We start from the raw sequence: 25,000 nt of genomic DNA, 5'->3' as shown, positions 1-25,000 counted from the left end.
GGCACCTGGTTGGTATCCACTCAACAGAAGATGGAATTGTCCAAGGTATACGATAACACGGCTGCTGGGATAATCAAGGTGAGACCACCTTTAACTATAGTAGAACTGGACAGGGGATGTGAAACCCGGGGAAAGGGCATAGGGTTACCTGCGTATTATCAGGTTGAGGAGCGGTATTTAATAAAAGCACCTGAGGTAAAGTGGGCGAATTACCAATTGAATAACTTCGCTGACCTCTGGCACCCCCTGATCCACTGTTCACCGCCACATGCCTGAATTAGGCTACCAAAGCTATGGGAGGAGTTAGACGAATAAATTTGAATGAATTGTAGGCTCGATTAAACAGTCTGGAGAATACAAAAGCTAGGGATAGATTTCATAAGGTAGTGGTTACAAGAGCGGGAGTGAGCACGGTAGTAACGATAGTTGTACTGTTGTCGGTGACTGTATTATTCATGAAAAGGGCGAATGTAAGAAAGAAGCCAGGTGATGAGCATCTCGAGGCTGGTTGCACAGGTGGCAAGGGAGACCCTGGTTCGAACCTACCGGTGATTCTGGAAAATGCGGCTGCTAGTGTTAACGAAAACGAGACGCAGACTGAAGACCTCCCTGATGCTGAAATCCAAAAGAACTGAAGACGGATTGAAGATTCTCTTCTTTTCTTTCTCTTCTTTTCTTCTCTCTGTTTTATCAAAGTTCTTGCAGGGCGCTGAGCTGAGAACGGGCGAAAGAAAATCCCAACGATAGCGTGAATGACCGTCTATTGAGGTGAGAAGTCCTAAGTCCTAAGTTGAAAGAAATCCATACAAGATGCTTATAAAGGAGATTTGAAATGTGAATTAAAAGTTGAAACTTCAACTAGGACTGCTTAAGGTGAGAAGATTCCCCTACCCTAATAAAAAGCGGGTCCTTGACCCTGATTAGGGCTGTATACCCTTTATTACGAGACTGTGCTATTAATAGCAACGAAGTGGAAAGAATCTTATGAATTATGACTGAAAATGTGAGAAACAAACATGTGAACTATGACTGAATTTCTGAAAAAAATGGAAAAGGGGGAATAACTTTTATAAAACCCTTGGAAAAAAGTGGGGACAAAACTTTTCAAACAAGGGAAGTAACTCTTATGAGCCAATTGGTGAACTTTTTGCATTTTATTGAGTGACATTTTAAAATTGTGATTATCTTTGAATTATTAATGTGAATTGTGAAAATAAATATAAAAAAGCATTAAAAAAAAGAGACTTGATTACCTGATGAACACGTGGAGAGCATTCTATTATATCTGAGGAACTCTGAACTTTTACATTTTATGAACTTATGAACTTTTTAAACTGATTTTCTTATGAACTTTTGAAATGAAAAACGGGGAGAACCCTGATTCATGTGTATTTATTAGACTGCGTATATTATCTTTTTCTAGACGGGTAATTTGATGATGGAGAGAGGGGTCTGTGAAAAAAATCTGAAGGTGAACTGTGAAAGGGATGGAGCGGTGTGTTGAGGAATTAGACTCCATTGATTCTATCGAAGCAATACAGTCTAATGGGGGCGAATGTAGCGTGATCGACCTGAGGGAGCGAATAGCCTCTCATTGGGGAGCCGGGTATGCTGATAGCTTTAATAGATCCCGGGCAATGGAAGATATCCCAAAGGGATATAGATATATATTTTTATTTCATTGTCAAAAGAATATCTATATTGCTTTATTGTTTGGAAGTCAGCCAGCCGATAACGTCTATAGTTGTTTGTGACTGAATGATACTTTTATGAAATTAATTCCTATTTCAATCACGTAAATTCTTTCGAGTTAAGAACAAAACACACATCCGAGTCGGATTATTTTGTCTTTTTTTCTCCCATGACGAACGTTCGCTGATTTACTTTAGCAGCAGCAGAACCGACAATAAACTCATAGTAAACTCACATGCGAATGAGACAAGGTCCATAACAAAAAACTGGTCTCAAACCAAAAAAAATCTGTCTTTTTATGGCACCCCCTCGGGCTCCAGAAAGACTAAATTTGCATACTTATGTTATTCATTTATTGTAAAGGGTTCCAGGTTAATGCGCCAGTGCTTCTCTACAACGAACACAGGTCAACAGTAAGCGCTAATTACTATACCTCTCCATACCATTACCACAGCAAACGAAAGTCAATAATGACTCAACGAGATAATAGATTAAACTTAGTGTTATTAATCAAAACTACAAATAAATGCAACAAGCCATCTTAAATCTCAATAGGCTGGCGATGTTGATCGAACAAAGACATAGTTATAATGATTACGTGTTCGTCAGAAATGAATAAACAAAATCTTAATATACATTGCCGTCCACAGCACGTGGGATGGAATCAGGATGGCAGGTTCAAAAGAGAAAAAAAATTATTACTTATCTTGGTAATAAGAAAATCAAAGAAAAACAATTTGTATCAGAGTCCTCTGAAAAAATATTTAGTTTTTCGTTATTTGTTTTTCTCTTTTTCCTTGTTTTTCTCCCCATCTTTTTAAAAAAGTGTATCTCATGTCTCGTGTCATTTCTTATTCTTCCAATTATCTTTTGACTCCCTTTCTGTATTTGCGAACGTTTTATTTATATAGCGATCGCTAGTTTCTGCTTCGGTGTTTTTTTTTTTTTTTTTTTTTTACACAGTGGTCACCACTTATCAAGACCCGGAAGCTACTCAGGGATAAGGGTTATTGCAAGTACATTACGTTAGTGTAGAGATTTGATGAAATGTTTACTTAAGGGGGCGGTTCATTAGGAATTTGTTAACGTTGGACTTGAACACACCCAAGTTGTAGTCAGGTGGGAAGCAGGCAGACGGAACAGAGTTCCACGGGCGTGCAGTTCTAAGAAAGAAGCTTTGTTCATGGAATCCACGTTTTGATTTAGGCACAGATAAATAGTGGAGGAAATTTTTCACAGTGGATTCAGCTAGACGGGTGTTTTTCGTGAAAGATTGGCGAAGGGGGGACCAGAGATTGGAGTTCAGACGAGCACCTGCCATGGAAATAACGATAAAACAAGGATAGGCTCGCAACGTCTCTTCTGTGGGAGAGAGGTTGCAGGGCAGAGAAAAGGGCATCCCCCACTAAGCCACGAAGTCTATTTTGTACTCTGTCAAGGCAGGATAGGCTGTTTTTAGCAGCTCCTGCCCAGATATGGCAGCAGTATTCCATCCTTGGACGTACTTGGCTTTTATATAGATAGAGAATTGCATCAGTAGTGAGATATCTTCTGGAGCGGTAGAAGGATCCCACCATCTTTCCAGCGACCTTGGCAACAGACTTGATGTACGTGTTCCATTTCAGATCAGGAGTAAAAGTCAAACCCAGAAGCTTGTCAAAACACGGGGCCTCTCCCAGACGAGTGTTCTTCTAACACAGTTCTGTAATATTTGCTAATCTCCTTATTGTGTCAGATTGGGATATTACGACTGCTAACGAGTAGGGTTATCTGGGTAAATATGCGAGTTTAGCGGCTGGCTTCGAATATTGCATTAGAATTTATTAATACAAATTAAATATTTTTAACAAATGGAAAATGCAATAACAAACATAAGCAATACCAAATATGGATTGATTTCGGATGCATGTATAAAACGTGTCTTGATACGACGGTCTAAAATACCTGTTAACTGCATGTGCTCAAATACACACACAACGCATTGATGCAGTATGTAACATGTTTTCATTTACACCCCTAATGAATATGTAATGCGTAAATTATACATACATGATAAGACCCGCATTGATGCCGTATGTAAAATTATGTTGAAAATATTTCAGAGGGTCGGTCACTGTAATGTTGAAAGAGTATTTGCTTCCGTCTTTCACTCTCATGTTGAAAAACATTTCGTTAATCTATAACTCTGGTGTTGAAATAGTATTTGCGTTTGTCTGTAACTCTCATGTTCGAAGAGTATTTGCATTGCTTTGTAACTTTTATGTAAAAATAGTATTTTTTATTGATCTGTCACGCTGATGTTTGAAATTACATTATGTGAAATGGTATAATTTTTTTTAAAATTAATTTGCACTAAGTTTAGAATAGCATGTAATAGTTTAAAATAGGTTTAGAATAGCATTTTCTTCACTATATACGAAGAAAAAAAAATGAACGCAACATATTAGGAGCTGTCCTTGCTTTAAATGTTAAAACAAATGTGAAAATGATACAAAAGCAAACTATTAAAATATTTTATTTGCTTTTTAATATTTCTGACATAACAACAGTTCTACATGAGGTTGAAAATCTTGCCATACTACAAACTTTATTATAACATTTACTGAATAACAGATTTTCACACAAATTGTTATTCCTAAATTTGAAAGTAACGAAAGTATTGGAAAGAATAAGAAACGAATTATGGTGTCATTTTTTTCAAAATCGTACTAAAATTTGATTTATTTGGATTCAATGGCTTGCCGTCAGGACCAAAATTTTCATAAAACGTAGCGTTTATTTTCTTGATTGCTTCGAAGTTAATATAATTTTTAAACAGTACCAATGGACATGCCTCGTATTTGATTGGTTCTCCAACGCATGTGCACGTACTGCCAGGTACAATTTTACATTGACGAGTAAATACTCCAACTCCAAAGTAGCAACCAATGTTTTTCCAATCTGACCATTCAACAGTTGACCACAAACAAATATTTATATCAGCCAAAGCGGAACAGTCTTTCTTTGTATTTCTGAAAGAAATAAAAAAATGAATCAAAAATCATATAATACGGTAATGATATCTGTTACTGCTTAGTCGCCGTTGGAATTTATTTCGAAGAAATATGGAATTTCATAGTTTATGCATAGTTTTTGTTTGTTTTTTACATATTTTTGTATTTTTATTTGTGTTATCACTATGAAATTTATTCTAGATTATTCGTTTTTTTTTGTACGTGTATTATTTTCACGGCATTATTCTTGCGAGATGTTTGATGTTACGTCTGATATTGTGTCGTTATAGCATACACTTTGATTTACAATGTATATTAATTGTCGTTATGGTTATTGTGGTTCAAAACACATTAAAAAAAATTAGTCGAATTCTGACACGTTGTTTTAATGGATAGATATGTATAAGCATACGTATACAAAGTTTCTTTCTCCTTTTCGTTTGGATACGTTCTTGTCACACCGAAAAGCATGTTGTTTTAATTGATTGTATATGAATCGCTGCCGCCGTATATGTATATAACACCTACTATTTGCAAATGATCACCGATCTGGTTCATGCTAGGCTCAACATTAATTTAGTAATCTGACGAGAATCGGTGTCAATGTGGTAATTCCGTATGGATGTATTTAAATGCAAAAGTAACTTTTTTTTTAATTTTAGATTTCAATTAATAATTTAGCATATTGTTAAAAAAAGATGAACAAGTCTTTAAGCTTAAAATCGGAAATTACATATCTAGATAAAAGGAAAACATCGCTTTACTTACCCGCTTACACTATCCAACTTCAAAGCCTGTGGGGGAACGTCATCCAAGGCTCCATTGCTACATAAGATTTTTGCTAATGTCGTCTTCTTTATTTCAGCCAATTTTTCTATTAAAAAATATATAGGTTTACAAACCATTCCATGTAATAAACAGATCTTTAATGGGGCTTCATATGACATTATAACATTATATTTGTATTATGCTAATATTATACTTTGGCGAAGCAAAAGATTTGTCAGTTTGTTGAAAGAGGCATTTAAAACTATTGTAATTCATTTAATGCATATTGTTATTATTTAAACATGATTGCTTTATAACAGTCTTTTACATTATCAAATAATCATTTATATATTTATACAATATTCTCGCCCATGTAAAACGACCTTTTTGAGCGAACAGAAAGGGGGTCCCACTCTTTATATTCTCCTAACCGAGCTCCTTCAGATTATCACTTATTTCGAGGATTACGGAACCATTTAGATGACCTTAGGTTAACATCAGCAGAGTAGATTGTATATGACATTGGTATATCGCATCAAAAGCTAACGCATTTTACAATTGAGGCGCTTATAAGCTCGTTTAAAAATGGAATAATGTTATAGAGAGGAAATGTCTTTATTGCTATGAATTAAGATTTTCGAAAAACACAATATTTCATTTTCAATGCGAAATTAAAAATCGGCAAAAAATTTTGGACCGACCTAATATAACCGCATGTAGATGCGCAGATACAACTCTTTTCGAAATCGCACACTTCTTTTAATCCTCCTTGCTTTTAATTGTTTCGGGACCTGTTTTAAGTGATCCTATTCGAATAAATGTATGCTTTTACTAGAATTAGCATTTATTTTTTTTCCATGGAGGTCACCACTTATCAAGGTCCGGAAGCTACTCGGGGATTGCGTGTACAGTAATCAATGAGATAGTATGGTAGTAATCATTAGTATCGGATATTTGAAAGGGTGTCTTACTGAAGAGAGCGGTTTGTCAGGAATTTGTTTATGTTGGACTTGAAGACATCCAACGGAAGAGAGTCCCACAGTCGTGCACTTCTAAGAAAGAAGCTCTGCTCATGAAATCTACGTTTGTATTTAGGCACAGATAAAGAGTGGGGAAAATTAATGACAGTAGTTTCAGCTAGACGGGCGTTTTTCGTGAAAGATTGGCGAGGGGGGAAGAGATTGGAGCTCAGACGAGCACATGCCATGGAAATAACGATAAAACAAACACAGGATCGCAACGTCTCTTCTGTGGGAGAGAGGTTGCAGGGAAGAGAAAAGGGCATCTCCCACCAAGCCACGAAGTCTATTTTGGACTCTGTCAATGCAGGATAGCTGCTTTTAGGAGCTCCTGCATGTAGCAGCAGTAGTCTATCCTTGGACGTACTTGGCTTTTATACAGATAGAGAATTGCATCAGTAGTTAGATATCTTCTGGAGCAGTAGAAGGATCCCACCATTTTTCCAGCGTCCTTGGCAACAGACCTGATGTACGTGCTCCATTTCAGATCAGGAGTAAAGGTCAAACCCAGAAACTTGTCAAAACATGGAGCCTCCACAAGACGAGAGCCATCCATTTCAATTGATGCCAGATGGGGATCAGAGCGTTGATGATGTAAGGATAGAAACTTGGTTTTGGATGCATTAAAAGTAACCAGCCACCTCTTCCCCCACTGAACCACGCGCTCAAGATCAGAGGAGAGAGAATCAGAGAGAACTTTGTCATTTACGGTCTTTGATGTGTTGCAATAGATGGTCGTATCATCAGCATTTCCATTATGCCTGGCACAATCGATCATATGTTGCTCACGCCAGAGTGATAGGTTTTGTCTATCACAAGTATGTGAATGCTAGGTCATAAATATAACATACATTTTAATAGACATGGAAAATAAAACTATCTGGAAATTAAACTGATTATATTTCTCAAATGAACATCAAATATACATTTGTTTTAACAGATTTTAAAATAATCTCAGACAAATGGCAAACATTGTTCATATTTACTTGATATTTACTTTGACAACGTTAGCATTGCCATTATGTACGGCACAATCGAGTATATGCTGCTTACGTAATAGTGATGGGTTCTGTTCATTACAAGTACGCCACGAATATTTTTATTGATATATAAAAAGTAAAACTAATGCTATCTAAATAAAAACAGGCAAATTGTGACCGTTGATCACATTACCTACTTTACAAGAGATATCACATGGCTACTACTACTACTACTACTACTACTACTACTACGACTACTAACAAAAATGTCACGCTACCGTTGTTGGCAATACATTGATGGAGTCATTAACATAAGCATTTTTCTTAACATCTTTTCTTTGCTTCTTTTCTTGGAATCATTTACAGGTTCCTATTTACAATGCCTCCCCACGGGACAGAGTTAGACACCAGGGTCGTTTTTTGAGAAAAGGAACACAAATAAAAATTGTCTCAGCCGTGAAGGATTTCTCCTCCACTGACAGAGAACAAGAAATTGAAGTGCAGCATCTGAAGAACAGGAACTACACTTGTCCCGAAGGCCAAGGTTAGAAAACGATATTGGAAGACATTTTCCTTTAGGTATCCCCATAAAATGGTAGGCTTTAATCTGGTGATCTTGCTGGTCGATTCAAGTCTTTACTTAAAGAGATCAAACGCCCAAGAAACATTTTCTCAACACATCACGATCATTGGTAGAGACAATGATTGTAGTGAAGAGAAAAACAGAAATATTTAAATAGAATTTCCTATGCTGGAATTAAAGCAACTAAATATTTAAAAAGGAAGACATTAAGGGTGAAAGTGGACCCTTATTGTAGGAAGACGTCGGTGAAAAAACAAAGTGACTCCAATCGCTTGGAATTTGAAATACAAGATGAGTGAAGGAAAGGAGAGAAAACAAAAACAGACAAAGTTGTAGAGTTAAGAAAAGCAACTAAATATTAAAAAAAAAAAAAAAAAAGAAGCTATGTCGGTTTTTAAAGAGTTGATACAATAATACTGTGTGTGTGCGTTCCTGCTACACATATATACAATCGATTTTAAAGCGCAACAGCAATGTACAAGAGATGAAATATAAATCGTAGAATTGCTACATGCCCTGCTAGCATATAATGAATCAGTTTAACACGATTGTAAATAGTAGAAATATATGCACGTTTGCTTGCTTTTTAATCTATTTTATAATTGTGATTCATTTAAAACAAATTAATATCGTTAATATTATTGGTTGACATCTATGCTGATGACACGACCATCTACGGCAACACAGCAAAGGCTGTAAATGACAAAGTTCTCTCTGATTCTCTCTCCTCTGATCTTGAGCGCGTGGTTCAGTGGGGGAAGACGTGGCTGGTTACCATTAACGCATCTAAAAACAAGTTCCTATCTTTACATCATCAACGCTCTGATCCCCATCTGGCATCAATTGAAATCGATGGCTCTCGTCTAGGAGAAGCCCCATGTTTTGACAAGCTTCTGGGTTTGTCCTTTACTCCTGATCTGAAATGGAACACGTACATCAAGTCTGTTGCCAAGGTCGCTGGAAAGATGGTGGGATCCTTCTACCGCTCCAGAAGATATCTCACGACTGATGCTATTCTCTATCTATATAAAAGCCAAGTACGTCCAAGTATGGAATACTGCTGCCATATCTGGACAGGAGCTGCTAAAAACAGCCTATCCTGCCTTGACAGAGTACAAAATAGACTTTGTAGCTTAGTGGGGGATGCCCTTTTCTCTACCCTGCAACCTCTCTTCCACAGAAGGGACTTTGCGAGCCTATCCTTGTTTTACCGTTATTTCCATGGCAGGTGCTCGTCTGAACTCCAATCTCTGGTCCCCCCTCGCCAATATTTCACGAAAAAAACCCATCTAGCTGAATCCACTGTGAAAAATTTTCCCCACTCTTTATCTGTGCCTAAATACAAACGTAGATTCCATGAACAAAGCTTCTTTCTTAGAACTGCACGCCTGTGGAACTCTGTTCCGTCTGCTTGTTTTCCACCTGACTACAACCTGGATGTCTTCAAGTCCAACGTTAACAAATTCCTAATGAACCGCCCTCTTAAGTAAACACTTCATTAAATCTCCACACTAACGTACTGTACTTGCAATAACCCTTATCCCTGAGTGGATTCCTGGCCTTGATAAGTGGTGACCACCGTGTGAAAATAAAGAAAAGAAGAAAAGTGGTTGATTTTACTAAGGTATTAGATATTGGCCGGCTTGTATTTTGTCGAGTAAGTATTTACTTCTCTTCGACCTCATGAACTGTGACACTAGGTTCAGAAAGTGGAATTGAAAAATTCTGTGTTCCAGAGGAACCCTCTGACTCCGCAAGCAATGCCTTCCTGGCAAGGCGATTAGCAATAAACAAACTATTTAAAGAGGGAAGACAGCGCCTGGAAAGGTGAACCTCTTAGAACTGCACAGAATCACAACTACACTGCAATCAACAGGGACAAGATCATTACAGAAATGGTCTACTGTCGAGTGACTGCAAACTAGAACATATATAAATAGATTTCATATAAGAAGAGGCGGCTTGTTAAATACTAGCATTGCTAGCATTCGTCTCGTGATTTAGTTTCGCATTTACACGGCCACAGGAGACAGGGATATCACATGGCTAAAAGAGAGAGTGGTAATGCGGTAAGGACTCGATTAGAAACTTTGTGAGTCAAACATCACGTGTAGAGAATGTCTCACAACGAAAAATTAAAAGGTCAAACGCCCCCCAAACCCGTAGTAGGAACTACTTCTTTCCGCCGCTAGTACGAGAGAAAATGATGACACCTGTTTAAACAGTCTTCGAATTCTTTTTAATTTTAGTCATTGTGTCTACTTTTAATTTCAGTTAGAATTCACTCATAGAGATGGCTGTGGAATTTCTTAGTTGAGTGTGGGAGACACGGAGTATGTTTATGGACGTCCATGTATGCTATTTGATTGTGATTTATGAGACGTTTGACTTCCTCTAAGAGAGGAGCCATATGTAACATAGTAAAGGTTTTTGATTACTAACCTTTTCTCTACTGATAAAAACACTAGACAACAGTACATGTATTGCCTAGGAATGAACCTTAAAAATTTTAATTTTTTTGTAATGACATTTAGGCAAAATGTTTCTGTTGGCTTTGGCAAGAGTTTGTTCAAGGTTTTAAACCCACCTCTGTTCTATACATTGCATGAATATGATATAATTATCCTGGAGGATTCCGGATTAGAGGCCTTGCTCTGAAGGGTTCCGGGTTAGAAGGATTGTAAAGAGTTAGGAGTCGAAAAGTATACTGAAATAATTCCGGATAGGAGAAGTTACCCTTAATATTCCGGATTAGAGGATTTGTCTTCACGTGTTTCGGATTAGAGAGATTATCCTCAAATGTTCCGAATTAACGAGATTGATTTGACCATTATCTACGGTGACAATACTGTATAGATAATTTTCAGATTTCTTAATTTTCAGATTTTTTAATTTTCAGATTTCTTAATTTTCAGATTTCTTAATTTTCAGATTTTTTAATTTTCAGATTTTTTAATTTTCAGATTAAAAAATCTGAAAATTTTTTAATTTTTTAATTTTCAGATTTTTTAATTTTCAGATTTCTTAATTTTCAGATTTTTTTTAAGTCTTAATGTCACATAAGTCCTCATATACGCTTGTTTATTTTAGAAAATGAAAAAACTTACCTGATGTGAGAACACCTGCGTTACTGTAAAAGAACGGATCACCTTCTTTTAAGTCTTTGAATTGCTTGTCCATTAATATCTTCGTCGTATTACCGTAGTTGACATCAGTGACAGGATTTTCCGAAAAGAGACCGGGCAGGAGCTCAATATCGAATGTAAATCTGATTAAAAAAAAAAAAATAGAAATCATAATATAGAAATATTTACTGATCCAATAATGACGATTAAAAATTTAGGATTATCAATTAACTATAGGGGAGAATAAGGTGGAGACTAAATTGACAGATTTAAAATTATGAATAGGTTTTCTAAATATAAAGCGCACATTTTAATATCTCTTTTTACATTAGAAACGTTTGGCACAAAAAATATAAAACCACACACAACTTCACGATCAGAATTCTTTGTAATAGAGTAATAGTTTCAGTAATCGAGTTAAAATAAACACTGACATTCGTTTTATACTGTTTATGTCCGTAGACCAGACGAATGCTTGTTGGCCTGTTTATTCCTTAATACTTGCCGGTATTTGAGTAATCTTTACCCGCCGAACCGAGCAACGTCTGGTGCCTGTCTATTCGAAATTCCTTTAATATTTTTTAAAAATATTTTAAAAATATTTGTTTTTTGTAGCATCATCATCATCATCATCATCATCATCATCATCATCATCATCGTCGTCGTCGTCGTCGTCGTCGTCGTCGTCGTCGTCGTCGTCGGTTTAACGCTCGTTTTACATGCTGACATCCGCTAGGTGGCTTGATGAAATTGGCTTATAAAGTAACTTATCTCTGGACAGGTCTTCATCACTCTTATCCTATATCCATCTTAATAAATTCCTTTTTGTTTTCCTAAACTGAATCTGATTTTCTAATTCTTCTAACTAATCTATTCATTCAACGTGTCTATACAATTTGAAATCTACACTTGTGCACATATTTTTCGTCAAAATTTAATCATCCTCTGAAATGATCAGGACTATTTATTCCCAGCTTCCTTTTTTTCCAGTTCGTTTGACTGGTTGGCCTAGTGGTCTCCATGAATTCGCTGTTTTTATATCTCATTGTAATACAGCTTCCTATTTTAGTAGCTTCTTAAGAAGAATTATGGGCTTATCTGACTCTTTTTCTCTTAACTGTTTTGCCATTTTCAAGACTAAAGTCAGTTAGGCATCTGAAGCCTTTGAAACAATCATCTTTGGTTCTTGCAAGCTCCTTATATCAAATGGCTTCAAGTCTTGTCTGGAACGATTTCCATAAAGAAAAATGAAAAACAACGGTCTCAGTATTGAACACTGATGAACTTCTGCTTTAACATTAAAGTTGTCATTAATTATGCTGCGAACTCTAACACGACATTAGTGTTTGAGCAATCTTCAACCACTCGCTTACCTCTAGTGTACGCAAACTCATCATAGAATCTTGCTTGTCACTCTGCCAGAAGTTTATTCAGATCAACATAAGAAAAATGCAGGTTTGTTTTCGTACCAAAATACTTCTTTTGTATTATTATTATTATTATTATTATTATTATTATTATTATTATTATTATTATTATTATTATTATTATTATTATTATTATTATTATTATTATTGGCTCACATGGAGCTTTCACACAAGTCAACAAACGATCGGTTTGGAGACCTGTGGTCTTCTCTGGAAGCTGAGTGACAACAAATCTCCCCAGACGTCCAGCTCTCTCCACCTCCTTCGATAGCATTTGCAAATAAATCTGCGTCATCGCAACAACCTCATACCATTGATTTCTCGCTGGTAGTGGGCATTGGTTTATACTGTAATTTGAGTGGCACTAAGCCTCCCCATGATCCCAATTCTCTCCGCGTTTGTCCAGCGAAGGTCTGGCCAGCGCTCTCTCCTCGGTCTTTCCATTGTCCTTGACCCTTCTCGGCTCTTTGGTATCACTTTTCTATTGGGGGGGGGGACGGTGATAAGACAATAGGGGGATGCATGATAGTGGTGTAGGACTTGTTATGCAGCTTCGGCGTTCTTCATTCCCTGTAACGCTTCTTTGTTATATTGTCTTGTGTTATTCCCCACATTCTAGGGTTTTCCCTAATATTTCAGCCTTTTCCTTTATTGTTAGGCGTTATATTTTTGCAGTTATTCCTGATTCCAATTTCTGCCATTCTTTTTTCGAAGTTTTACGAAATTGTTCCTAGTGCTCCTACTATTACCGGTACTTTTTTTTGGTTTTCTTCATCATCCAAATCCTTTTTAACTCTCTGGCTAGCTCTCTGTATTTGCTTAGTTTCTCCTTTTCTTTCATACTCACCCTGTAGTCAGCTGGGACAGCAAAGTCTACGATTTGACAGTTTTTTCAGTGTCTCTCGCTGTCATAATTATCCTTTCAGTGTTTTGCATTATGAATTTTTCTAGTTCTTTTTTTCGTATCCTTCACACAGTCTTCTATATAGATCAGTCCTCTCCCGCCGTCTTTCCTTTTCACGTAGAGTCTGTCAGTATCGTTCTTTGGGTGTAGTGCATTATGCATGGTCATGAGTTTCCTAGTTTTCTGGTCGAGTTGTCTCAGTTCTTCTTTTGTCCACCCTATAAACGGTCCAGAGTATCTTACTAGTGACACTGCCCATGTATTTATACCTTTTATTAGGGTTCTGCTATATAATTTCGTTTCCAGGAGTTTTCTTATTCTCCTGAGGTATTCCTTTCCAATTTTCTCTTTCATTTCTGTTGCTCTGATGGTGTCCGCTTCCAGAATTCCCAAGTATTTATAGTTGTCTTGTTCCCCTAGTGCCCTCATTTCTGTTTGATTGGGTAGTTTCATTCCTTCTGTCGTTTCCAGTTTTCCCTTTCTTATAACTAGTTGTGCGCACTTTTCCATTCCAAATTCCATTTGGATATCTTGGCTGAAGATTCTGGTAGTGTTGATTAGTGTCTCTAGCTCCTTTTCGGTCCTTGCAAAAAGTTTCAGATTGTCCATGTACATCAGGTGGTTCATTTTTTCCTCTGTATTGGAGAATTTGTATCCGGCTTGGCACTTTCTCAGAATACTGTTCAAGAGCATCACGGCTATGATGAACAGTAGTGGTGATAGTGAGTCTCCATGAAAGATGCCTCTTTGTATGTTAATTTCTGTTATGTGTTGTCCATCAGCTGTCAATTCCAGTCTCCATGTTTTCATTGCATTTTCTATTACGTTGGTGATCCTGCTTGGTATTTTATACATTTTTAGGCATTCTATTATCCATGCTTGGGGGATTCTGCCGTACGCTTTTCTGTAGTTGATCCATACCATGGCTAAATTCTTTCTCCTCCTTTTTACCTCCTTTAGGATCTTTTGATCTATATATAACAGGTCATGTGTTCCTCTTTTTCCTTTTTGGCATCCTTTCTGCTCCTCAGGGATGAGTCCACGGTTATTCAGGGAATAGTAGATTTGTTCCCTCAGTTGCGCTGTCAGTAACTTCCACATAGTTGGTAAGCACGTGATTGGCCTATAGTTGCTAGGGACAGTTCCTTTCTCCGTGTCCTTCTGTAGCAGTGTGGTTCTACATTATTATTATTATTATTATTATTATTATTATTATTATTATTATTATTATTGTAAGTATTGTTATTATTGGCTCACAAGGAGCTTTCACACAGGTCTTCAGAGATCTTTCCCTGAAAACAGCCTGTCGTGTTCCCTGGAAGCTGAGTGACAACAAGTCTCCCCAAGTGTCCAGTACTCTCCACCTCTTTCGATAACATTTGCAAATAAATTTGCATTATCGCAACAGCTGCTTGCCATTGATTTCTTGTTGGCAGCAACTATTGGTCTCTACTGGGATTTGAGTGGCAATAAGTCTCCCCAAGACTCAGTTCTCTTCGCACTTATTCGGCTGAGATCTGGTCAGTTCATCGGTCTTTCCTTCCTCCTTGACTACTTGGCTATTTGGTCTCGCTCTTTTTTGTGAGGGGGGGGCAGAGATGTGGCAATGGTGGTAGGGTTGGGTTAGAGAACTTATAGATAAGCGGTTTCAGTGTTCTTGGTTTCATGTGGTGTTTCATGTTTTGCCTTTGCAGCAGTTTGTCTTGCCGCGCTTGTTGCTCCTGCGTGGTAGTTTCTACATTCAAGCGTTTTTATTAATTTTTCATTATTAATATTTCAGCTGGTATTATTATTATTATCATTATTATTATTATTATTATTATTATTAACGTTATGTTTATTGTTATTTTTGTTGGTGTTGTTATTATTATTGATATAATTATTAGTAGTATTGTTATTATTATCATTATTGTTATTATTGTTGTTGTTATTGTTATTAGTACTGTTGTAATGTTTATTATTATTATTGTTGTTGTAAAGTATTATTATTTTTATTATTAATGTTACCTTTATTGTTATTATTGTTAGTGTTATTATTATTATTATTATTATAGTTATTATTGTTAAATTGTTATTATTATCGTTGTTATTATTATTATTGTTATTATTGTTATTATTATTGTTGTAATTATTATTATTGTTGTAATTATTATTATTATTATTATTATTATTATTACTATTATTATTATTATTATTATTATTATTATTATTATTATTATTATTATTATTATTATTAATTTACTTACGGGTATAGGGACTGTAGATCTGGCTGCGAAGTATCTATTTCTGGTAATTTCCCATCATATATTTTGTTTAGGAGACTATAGAAGATAGTATAGCATGGAGCCCCATTTTCTCGTGATTGTTGAAGGTTCAATGCAACTTTATCCGTGCCTGAACCAGATGTTTTCTGCAAGTATGAATTTGTTAACGCATCTACAACGTATCTAAAATGAAGAAAATATAGAAAAGGTGTATCGTATTAATTGTTTCCAGTGATTATAAGTAGAGTGGAAGTAGTTTTACATAGCAGATGTTTAGTAAATAGCTGCATACGAAATGGTGTTCATTCGATAAAACTGCCATTTTTTTTTTAGGTGAAGTATATTGCCAAATGGAAGATATGAAATAGAATTCTTAAATAAGAGGAAAACAAAAACTAGAATTAAGGAAGCAAATTACAACGAAATTAGTTGTTATTTTGCATAGATCATGTTATTTCGTTATATGTTCGCAAATTCTATTCCGATTATATTCCTTTATTCTTGAATTAAAGAAAAAAAGAGACAACAATCAAGAAGTAAAGATGGTAAAATGTTAATCAATTCTTAGCAGAATAACAGAATATACTAGCAGAGCACTTGGCATCAGCTGTGATTGACTGAGATAGGTGCAAATATATACTAGCAGGAAACTCGGGAATGTAGTATTTGCTCTGAGATGATTAATGTGATGTTAAAAATAAATGTTAGAGTTAAGTTTTCTTTTGGTTGTACATGGTCATTACAAATCGTCAGACGTTATTTTTTAACGCAACAAACTGTAGCCTAGCCTATGATTACTATACTAAGATGGCTATGTAGTCAACACAACTTGCCCGTGACTTTAACCTTAAACAACCGGATTCAGGTTTGAGATATTCCAGCAATTCTGTCACCCTCCATCCAATGAGTTTTCGAACCGATTCGTGGGTACATTTAAACGGACATTACTCAGAGCGAAGAGGGAGAGAAAACCATATAGGACATTACATGCTTCGCAATGGCCGGTACTTAAAATACATGAAGCATTAATTTTAATAACATTTTATTCATTACATTGTTATTAACATTAGATACATTTTCTCACATTGATTTATAGAGATCGATAAACATTAACTTCTTGGTAATTTCAATAGAAATTTATACACGTTTTCACATGACTGTAAAGAAAGAAACAAGAAGAAATGAAATTTCTGTTTTACATGAAATTTGGAACTACATCGTCACCTGTTAAAAAGGCCGTTTCTTGTAAAGCAAAGAACAATAGAACACAAATGCTACATGTTTGTACGGGGAAAACAAACAATATTGCATAGTAAAATAAAAAAGAAATATATATATATACATATATATATACATATATATACATATACTTATATATACATATACTTATATATACGTATACATATATACATATAAATATATACATATATACATATAAATATATATATATATATACATATAAATAAAAACTGAAGAAAGTGTTCAATACCGTTGTAGAGCAGATATGCGTTTTATTTTTTATTACCGTATCTTTCTGTTAAGTTACATTATTGTTTCAGTTACCTGGCCGTTTTTTTTGCCGTCTGTAGCATCCTCAGACTTTTACAGGGTTCTGTAAAAGTCTGAGGCTGCTACTGACGGCCCAAGAAAAAAAAAACGGACAAGTAGCTGAAACAATAATGTAACTTAACAGAAAGATACAGTAATAAAAAATAAAATATACATATAAATATATATATAAATATTTTATAAATGATTATTTTCGAAATATTGTTAATTTCATTTTATACCGTTTTCATTTTACGGGTAAAGACTTATAATAAAAACTGAACAACCGTTAACTTCGAGTGAAGCTCAATGTATTTCTTTTATAAGTGCAGAGAATATGTAGTACAAAACTTTATTAACATTCAAAGACTTACATGCTTTATTTTTTGTAACTTTTGTTTATTTCATATTGGATTTGTTCATTACAGCCGTTTCGTAAATGGGATGGCAATTTTATGATTTTATGTGTTCATAAAATTTTCCTGTTTTCAACAACTCATCAAATGTTGTTTTCATTCGATATTACAAAGAAAAACTTGATTTTGAACATGAAGAACATGGTCGACTTGTAAAAACGTGGAGATGGAATTTTTTCCCCCAAACACAAGTTTAGCACAATACATATATATATAAATACCTATACGTATATGTATACATATACACATATAGATGTACATTTACACATATACAATTACATATCCACATACGTATATAAATACGTATATATATATAAATACATATACATATAAAATTGCATATATATAGTCTTTGAAGTTTTTTTAACATTTGAAACTACACAAAAAATTACTTTTTATCATTCGTTGAAAAAAAAAAAAACACTTAGTCAGTAAGTCATTTAATCACCTGCAATCACTGCATCAACTCTCTCGAATTTACTATAATACCAATTTTTTTTAATTTTTCAAGGGATCATCAGTTGTTTACCCTGAAACACTGTTTCGGGGATTTATATATATATACAATTACATAAACGTATATTTACAATTACATATACGTATATATACAATTACATAACACATCCATATATATATATATATATATATATATATATATATATATACAATTACATAAACATATATTAATGTATATATATATTTACATATGCATATACATAAATATACATATACATATATACATATACATAGATATACACATATACATATATACACATATAGATATATATGCACATATACATATGTACACATATACACATACACATAAACATATATATATACATATATATACACATAAACATATATATACATATATATACACATATAAACATATATATATACATATATATATGAATAAACATACATATATATATACACACATAAACACATATATAGCTATATATACACATAAACATATTTATACATACATAAATAAAACTTTATAGACATATATATACATATAAATATATATATACATATATATACTTATAAATATATATATATACATATATATACACATAAACATATATATACATATATATGCACATAAACATATATATACATATATATATATACACATAAACATATATATTCATATATATACACATAAACATATGTATACATATATATACACATAAACATATATATATACATATATATACACATAAACATATGCATACATAAACATATATATACACATATACTAATACACACATATATATGTATATATATACATATATATAGGCAGATATACATATATATTTATATATATGCATATATATTTATATATATATATTTATACATATATATATATACATACAAATACACATTTATACATATATGTATATACATTTATATATACATTTATACATATATATTAATACATATACATATTTACATAAATATATATTTATGCATCTATATACATACATATACATTTATACATACATACCTATATGTACATATATATATATATATAAGTACATATGTATAGAGACATATTCATATATATACACATATATACACATATAAAAATATATGCACATATATACAGATAGACAAATATATACATATATATGCATATATATACATATATAAACACATATATACATATATATACACATATACATATATATATACACATATACACATATGCACATATATACATATATATACACAAATATATATACACATATACACATATATAGACATATACACCCATATATACATATATATGCATATATACATATACTTATATACATATATATATATACATATATATAGGCATATATACATACTTATACTTATATACATATATACGTATATATGTATATATACATATACTTATATACATATATATATATGTATATATACATATACTTATATATATATGTATATATACATATATATAGGCATATATATGTATATATGTACATAAGTATATTTATATATATATACATATATAGGCATATATGCATACATATACTTATATACATATATATAGTCATATATACATATATATATTTATATATATATACATTTATACATATACATACATATATATACACATTTATACATATATATATATGCATATATATATGCACATCTATACATATATATATACTTATATATATACATTTATACATACATATAATTACATATATATACATTTATACATATATCTATACATTTATACATAAATATGCATTTATACATAAATATACATTTATACATAAATATACATTCATACATGTATATATATATATATTAATACATACATATATACATACATATACAGACACACACACACATATGTATATACATACAGACATACTAAAAGTTTAATTAACTTACAATAAGTCATTTAGACGTTACCATTACTGCTATAGATTACACCGACATTCGCACGTGTTAATTAAGTTAAAGGAAGAATATGGCCGCTATAATAGTCGGTTAAATAGCGAGAATCGACTTTACTTTATAAAATAGATAAAATGATAAAAAGTAAAATAACAACTAAATACCTGTCAACTAATTCTGCCTTTGCTGTTTGCATTGCTTTCAAAAGTTTTTTTATGCCATCCGTCTTAAATAGCTGTGCTGGGTTGTAATACACGCTATCCAATGAGATGTCAGTATTATCGATTACAATCTTTGATGGTACCATGGAATCAACAATCGCAGTGTACACAAGACTGAATGTGTTATATATTATGGGTTTTACAACAGCTGTTTGTGAAGTGGCCATTGCGGGTGGCGGAAACCATGTTGTTTTGCTATCCAAAGCCGGTAAAAATTCATTATACACGATATGCTGATATTGCGCAATCACAATCTTCCTGGCTGTTTGGAAAATATTCTCATCGCTGCCATCTTTAATTGTGTGTTTCAGTTTTGATGCAATAACATTATGATGACGTACCCATATAGTATACATTGTCATTATTAGAGGATCAACATTAACACGTAGATCGCCTAAGAACAGAGAAACGAAAGATTACATTAATCATTAAACATTAGTAACTTTAGGCATAAAATAATTGCTAATATTTATTTTAATAATATAATTATGAAGCCGCTTTAAGAAATCATAGAAGCCGCTTCAGAAAATTAAGAAAAAGCGATCAACTCTAGCGCAAATGCAATATTCCGATCCCCGGTCCTTGAATACTCTGACTGTTAACTTAAATTTGGTGTTTTACAAGCACAAAATATTCATTAATTCTTGTGTAAATTCCAGTTTTTTTTGTTTTTTTGTTTTTTTACATAGGCATCACCACATTATCAAGGCCAAGAGGCCACTCAAGGATAAGGGTTAAAGAGTGTACAGTAGAAATTGGACAATATAGTAATCATTAGTAATGAGAATTTGGTAAATTTGATAACTTATATGGAACGGCTCATCAAGAACTTATTTACGTTAGACTTGAAGACAACCATATTGTAGTCAGCCGAAAAGCAGGAAAACGGAAGACAATTCCACAGGCGTGCAGTTCTAAGAAAGAAGCTTTGTTCATGGAATCTAAGTTTAGGTTTAGGCACAGATAAAGAGTGGGGGGAATTATTGATAGTGTTTACAACTAGACGAGTGTTTCTTGTGAAAGTTTGGCGAGGGGGGACCATAGATTGAAGCTCAGTTTCACTTTCCATGAAAATAACGATACATCAGAGACAAACTCGCAACATCTCTTCTGTGAGATAGAGGTTACAAGAAAGAGAAAAGGATATCTCCTACGAGGCTATGAAGTCTATTTTGAACTCTATCAAGGCAGGCCAAGTCCTTTCTAGCAGCTCCTGCCCAGATGTGGCAACAGTATTCCATCCTTGAACGTACCTGGCTCTTATATAGATAGAGAATAGCATCAGCAGTGAGATATCTACCGGATCGATAGAAAGATTCCACCATTTTTCCAGCGGCCTTGGCAACAGATTTGATGTACGTGTTCCATTTAAGATCAGGAGTAATGGTCAAGCCAAGAAGCTTGTCAAAACTTGAGGCCTCCTGAAGACGAGAGCCATTCATTTCAATTGATGCCAGATGTGGATTAGAATGTTGATGATGTAAAGAGAGAAGCTTGGTTTTAGATGCATTAAAAGTAACCAGCCACTCCTTACCCATTGTACTACGTGCTCAAGATCAGAGGAGAGAGAATTAGAGAGAACTTAGTCGTTTACTGTCTTAGATGTGCTACCATAAATGGTAGTGTCGTCAGCATAGATGTCTACAAATGATGTAAGGATGTGATTTGGAAGATCATTAATGTAGATCAGGAAAAGAGTTGGGCCCAGGATGGACCCCTGAGGGACACCGGCATTAATACTGTGAGCTTCTGATTTTTGCCCCTCAACTACTACTCTTATGAACCTATCAGAAAGAAATGATTTAATAATTGAGAAGACATTTCCAGCAATACCATAGCTAGAGATCTTATGAAGTAAACCTTTATGCCATACCCTATCAAAGGCTTTGATATGTCAAGAGCAATTGCCCTAGAAAGTTTTTAAGGTAGAATGCTATCCTGTGAAGTCAAGAGTTATTTTCTTGCCTGAGTTCCCATCTCCTGACTAGCGGTAATTATCACTTCGTACACTGATCATTGCTTATACCTAGAACACTAGTTTCTTTATATAAATAATTGCTTGAATTTATTTATAATATTATGGTCATACACACACACACACACACACACACATATATATTTCTGTAGAAATATATTTTTATTATAATATATATCAATCCTTATTTAAGAAGCCCAATGTAATTACAGAGCAATATAGAGAATAAATGACAAAAAGTTATATTCCAAAATTCATGATGTTGACCATCTTATAATTTATTCCTTTAATTCAGTTGACATGCAATTCTTGAGAGTATCTGTTTCGTAGCGCAAAAATTAATCACTTAATTATTATATCAATCAGTGAATCTATTATGCCCTTAACTCATCAAAAGAAATAGCAACAATCAAACCGTCAAAAGGAAATCAAGTGTGATTTGACATGATTAAAATCCGAAAAAAATTGGAAGAGAAGCTGCAAATACCTTTATATATTTTCATTTAGCAATATTTCTTACAATTTTCGGATTTAAGTTATTATTATTCAATATTAAAGTATTGATTACTTTTATAGTTAATTACATTTTAATTAGGGGGGATTATTATTGTTTATCTATCTAATTCGAATAAAATATATGTCAAGATAAAATGCGTTATAGGGTGAATAATTTTTAGATAAAAGATATTAAAGTGGATTAATTCTTAGATGAAATGTGTTAAGGAGTATAAATAAAATGTCATAGGGGGATAACTCTTGAATAAAGATAAATGGGTTAAGTCTTTAATGAAATGAGTTCGGGAGAAATAATTCTTACTTGAAGTGTGATAAGGTGAAATAATTTTTAATGAAGTGCGTTAAGAAGGGGAATAATTCTTACTTAAAATTGTTAAGGGGAATAACTCTTAGATGAAGGGAGTTAAGGAGTAATAATTATTAGATGAAGGGAGTTAAGGAGTAATAATTCGAGCATTATCCCCTAATGAATGTGTGAGAATGTGTGCGATAGTCTGGACATAAGGGGCGGAGAGAGTCCTGTACATAAATCCCCTTGTGTACGTTGCTCTGTGTTTTTGGTAAAGCTCTTGTGGTAAGGTAGATCTCAAATTAAGGATGGAGAATGTCGTTGCTCTGCTTGTCACGCTCTGCTATCGCTATTGATGGAACTGCAGCAGAGTTATTCTAGACAGGTTGGTAGATTACAGGTTACTGCATGCCTTATTTGGCTCGAAGTCGACCTTTACAGCTTATGCAGAACGAGCTCATGCTGCTGCGCAGTATTCTGCGGCCGAGTAGCACAAGGCTAAACCTAACAGGTGTAGCATCTGTTCCTCGGCTCTCCTATAAGCTGTTAGCAAGAGTCACGAGCAGACTGTTGTGCATCGATTACTACTCTCAGAGCTTCTTGACATGGGTTCTGTATGGCAGTGTCCTGTCGAATGTTACGCCAAGATAAGTTGGGCATTGGGCGTTTCCAAGACTTTACCACCCTAGATGAAGTTGAAATTCCTTAGGTGGTTCTTAAGATAGAATGAACCAGGGTTCAGATTGAGTCGAGATGCCACGTGTAATTGCATAATGACAACTGCATGAGCACTTGCATTCATCAATCTTCGATAACTTTGAAGTCATCTGATTGGGGTCCAAGTCACATGTCGTCCGCATAAATGAACCTGCGGACGGTGCAGAATGTTAGCATGTCATTTATATATATGTTGAACATCGTGAGAGCCAAAACTGAACCTTGTAGGAGGATAGTATTCTGAACCCTTCGCTGGTTCTTTTCCTCTCCATTTCTACGTAAAATCGACGTTTTAGAAGTGATTTTCTGAGACGGATAATGGAGATGTTTTTAAGAATTTTGCTAACTTTCAACAAATGCTCTCGATGGTTAACCGCATCGTAGGCTGCCGTAAGGTTTTTACAACCTGTACCAATTGCCATTCCAGCTTGGAACCCATCCTCTATGTATTGTGTGAAGTTCAATACGACATTTTCATTTTATGCTTTTTTCGTCAGAAATTCCTTCTCCTTACTTATTCTTTCTTTTTCATTTGTAAAAATAAAGGGATTTCAACGTACTTTTTAAAAATATTTCGAGGCAACGTTTTAATACGTTTGAAGGGAAACAACTGTTAACTTGTTAAAATAACGAGAATGTATGTTTTTATATATTCTCAGAAAGTTCAAGTCATCAGTGTTTGAGTGTTTCAGCTTGGTTGTGCAAGATACATGTTTTAAGCGTTAAAAATATTTTACAAAATTAGTTAACTTCATGCAAGACGAAATCGGAGTGATGTTTATTAGTCCTGAGTCTGTAAATTTTCTGAACTGAAACGGGATATTTTTTATTTTAGTAATAAAGTCAGTTTTTTGCTTCTTGACAATCTTCATAACGCATATGTTGTAATGTTAATTGTATTTCAAGATGCATTTATACATACATTTTTGTGTTAGTTCTTTTCATATTTTTATTCTCTTATATAAACTCTCGATTCCCTCTCACCAACCTATCAGTCATAAAAATTACATTTCTCCTTAATTGTTTACAGCAATATCCAAATAGTTTTCTTTTGGTTAAAACTTCCTCTTTGAAATTTGTTACTAAACTAGTTACCATAACTTTTTCTAGTCCTATGACTAATTTGTCTCTTTATTGCTCTGTTC

The 25,000-nt window shown here is 33.9% G+C and overlaps 1 protein-coding gene across 15 annotated transcripts in view; it reads right to left on the bottom strand.

The window, feature by feature from the left end:
* Nucleotides 1–4,189: 4,189 nt before the first annotated feature.
* Nucleotides 4,190–25,000, bottom strand: part of LOC145277951 (immunomodulatory peroxidase-like) — a 200,001-nt gene continuing 179,190 nt past the window's right edge. For all 15 annotated transcript variants that reach the window (XM_080130048.1, XM_080130055.1, XM_080130059.1 and 12 more), the window contains 5 exons: nucleotides 20,302–20,752; nucleotides 15,738–15,938; nucleotides 11,143–11,303; nucleotides 5,454–5,559; nucleotides 4,190–4,703 (listed from right to left, as the gene is read on the bottom strand). In XM_080130048.1, the coding sequence (XP_079986174.1) occupies nucleotides 4,373–4,703; nucleotides 5,454–5,559; nucleotides 11,143–11,303; nucleotides 15,738–15,938; nucleotides 20,302–20,752 (1,250 nt within the window). In that variant the 3' untranslated portion in view covers nucleotides 4,190–4,372. The remainder of the gene's footprint in view (nucleotides 4,704–5,453; nucleotides 5,560–11,142; nucleotides 11,304–15,737; nucleotides 15,939–20,301; nucleotides 20,753–25,000) is intronic.

Source organism: Euprymna scolopes, chromosome 6 (genome assembly GCF_053919585.1).
Source record: "Euprymna scolopes isolate OS-2025 chromosome 6, ASM5391958v1, whole genome shotgun sequence".
In the NCBI taxonomy this organism is placed as follows: Eukaryota; Metazoa; Mollusca; class Cephalopoda; order Sepiida; family Sepiolidae; genus Euprymna; species Euprymna scolopes.
The sequence above is the reverse complement of the archived record's forward strand: the minus strand, read 5'-3'. Positions and strand labels throughout refer to the sequence as shown.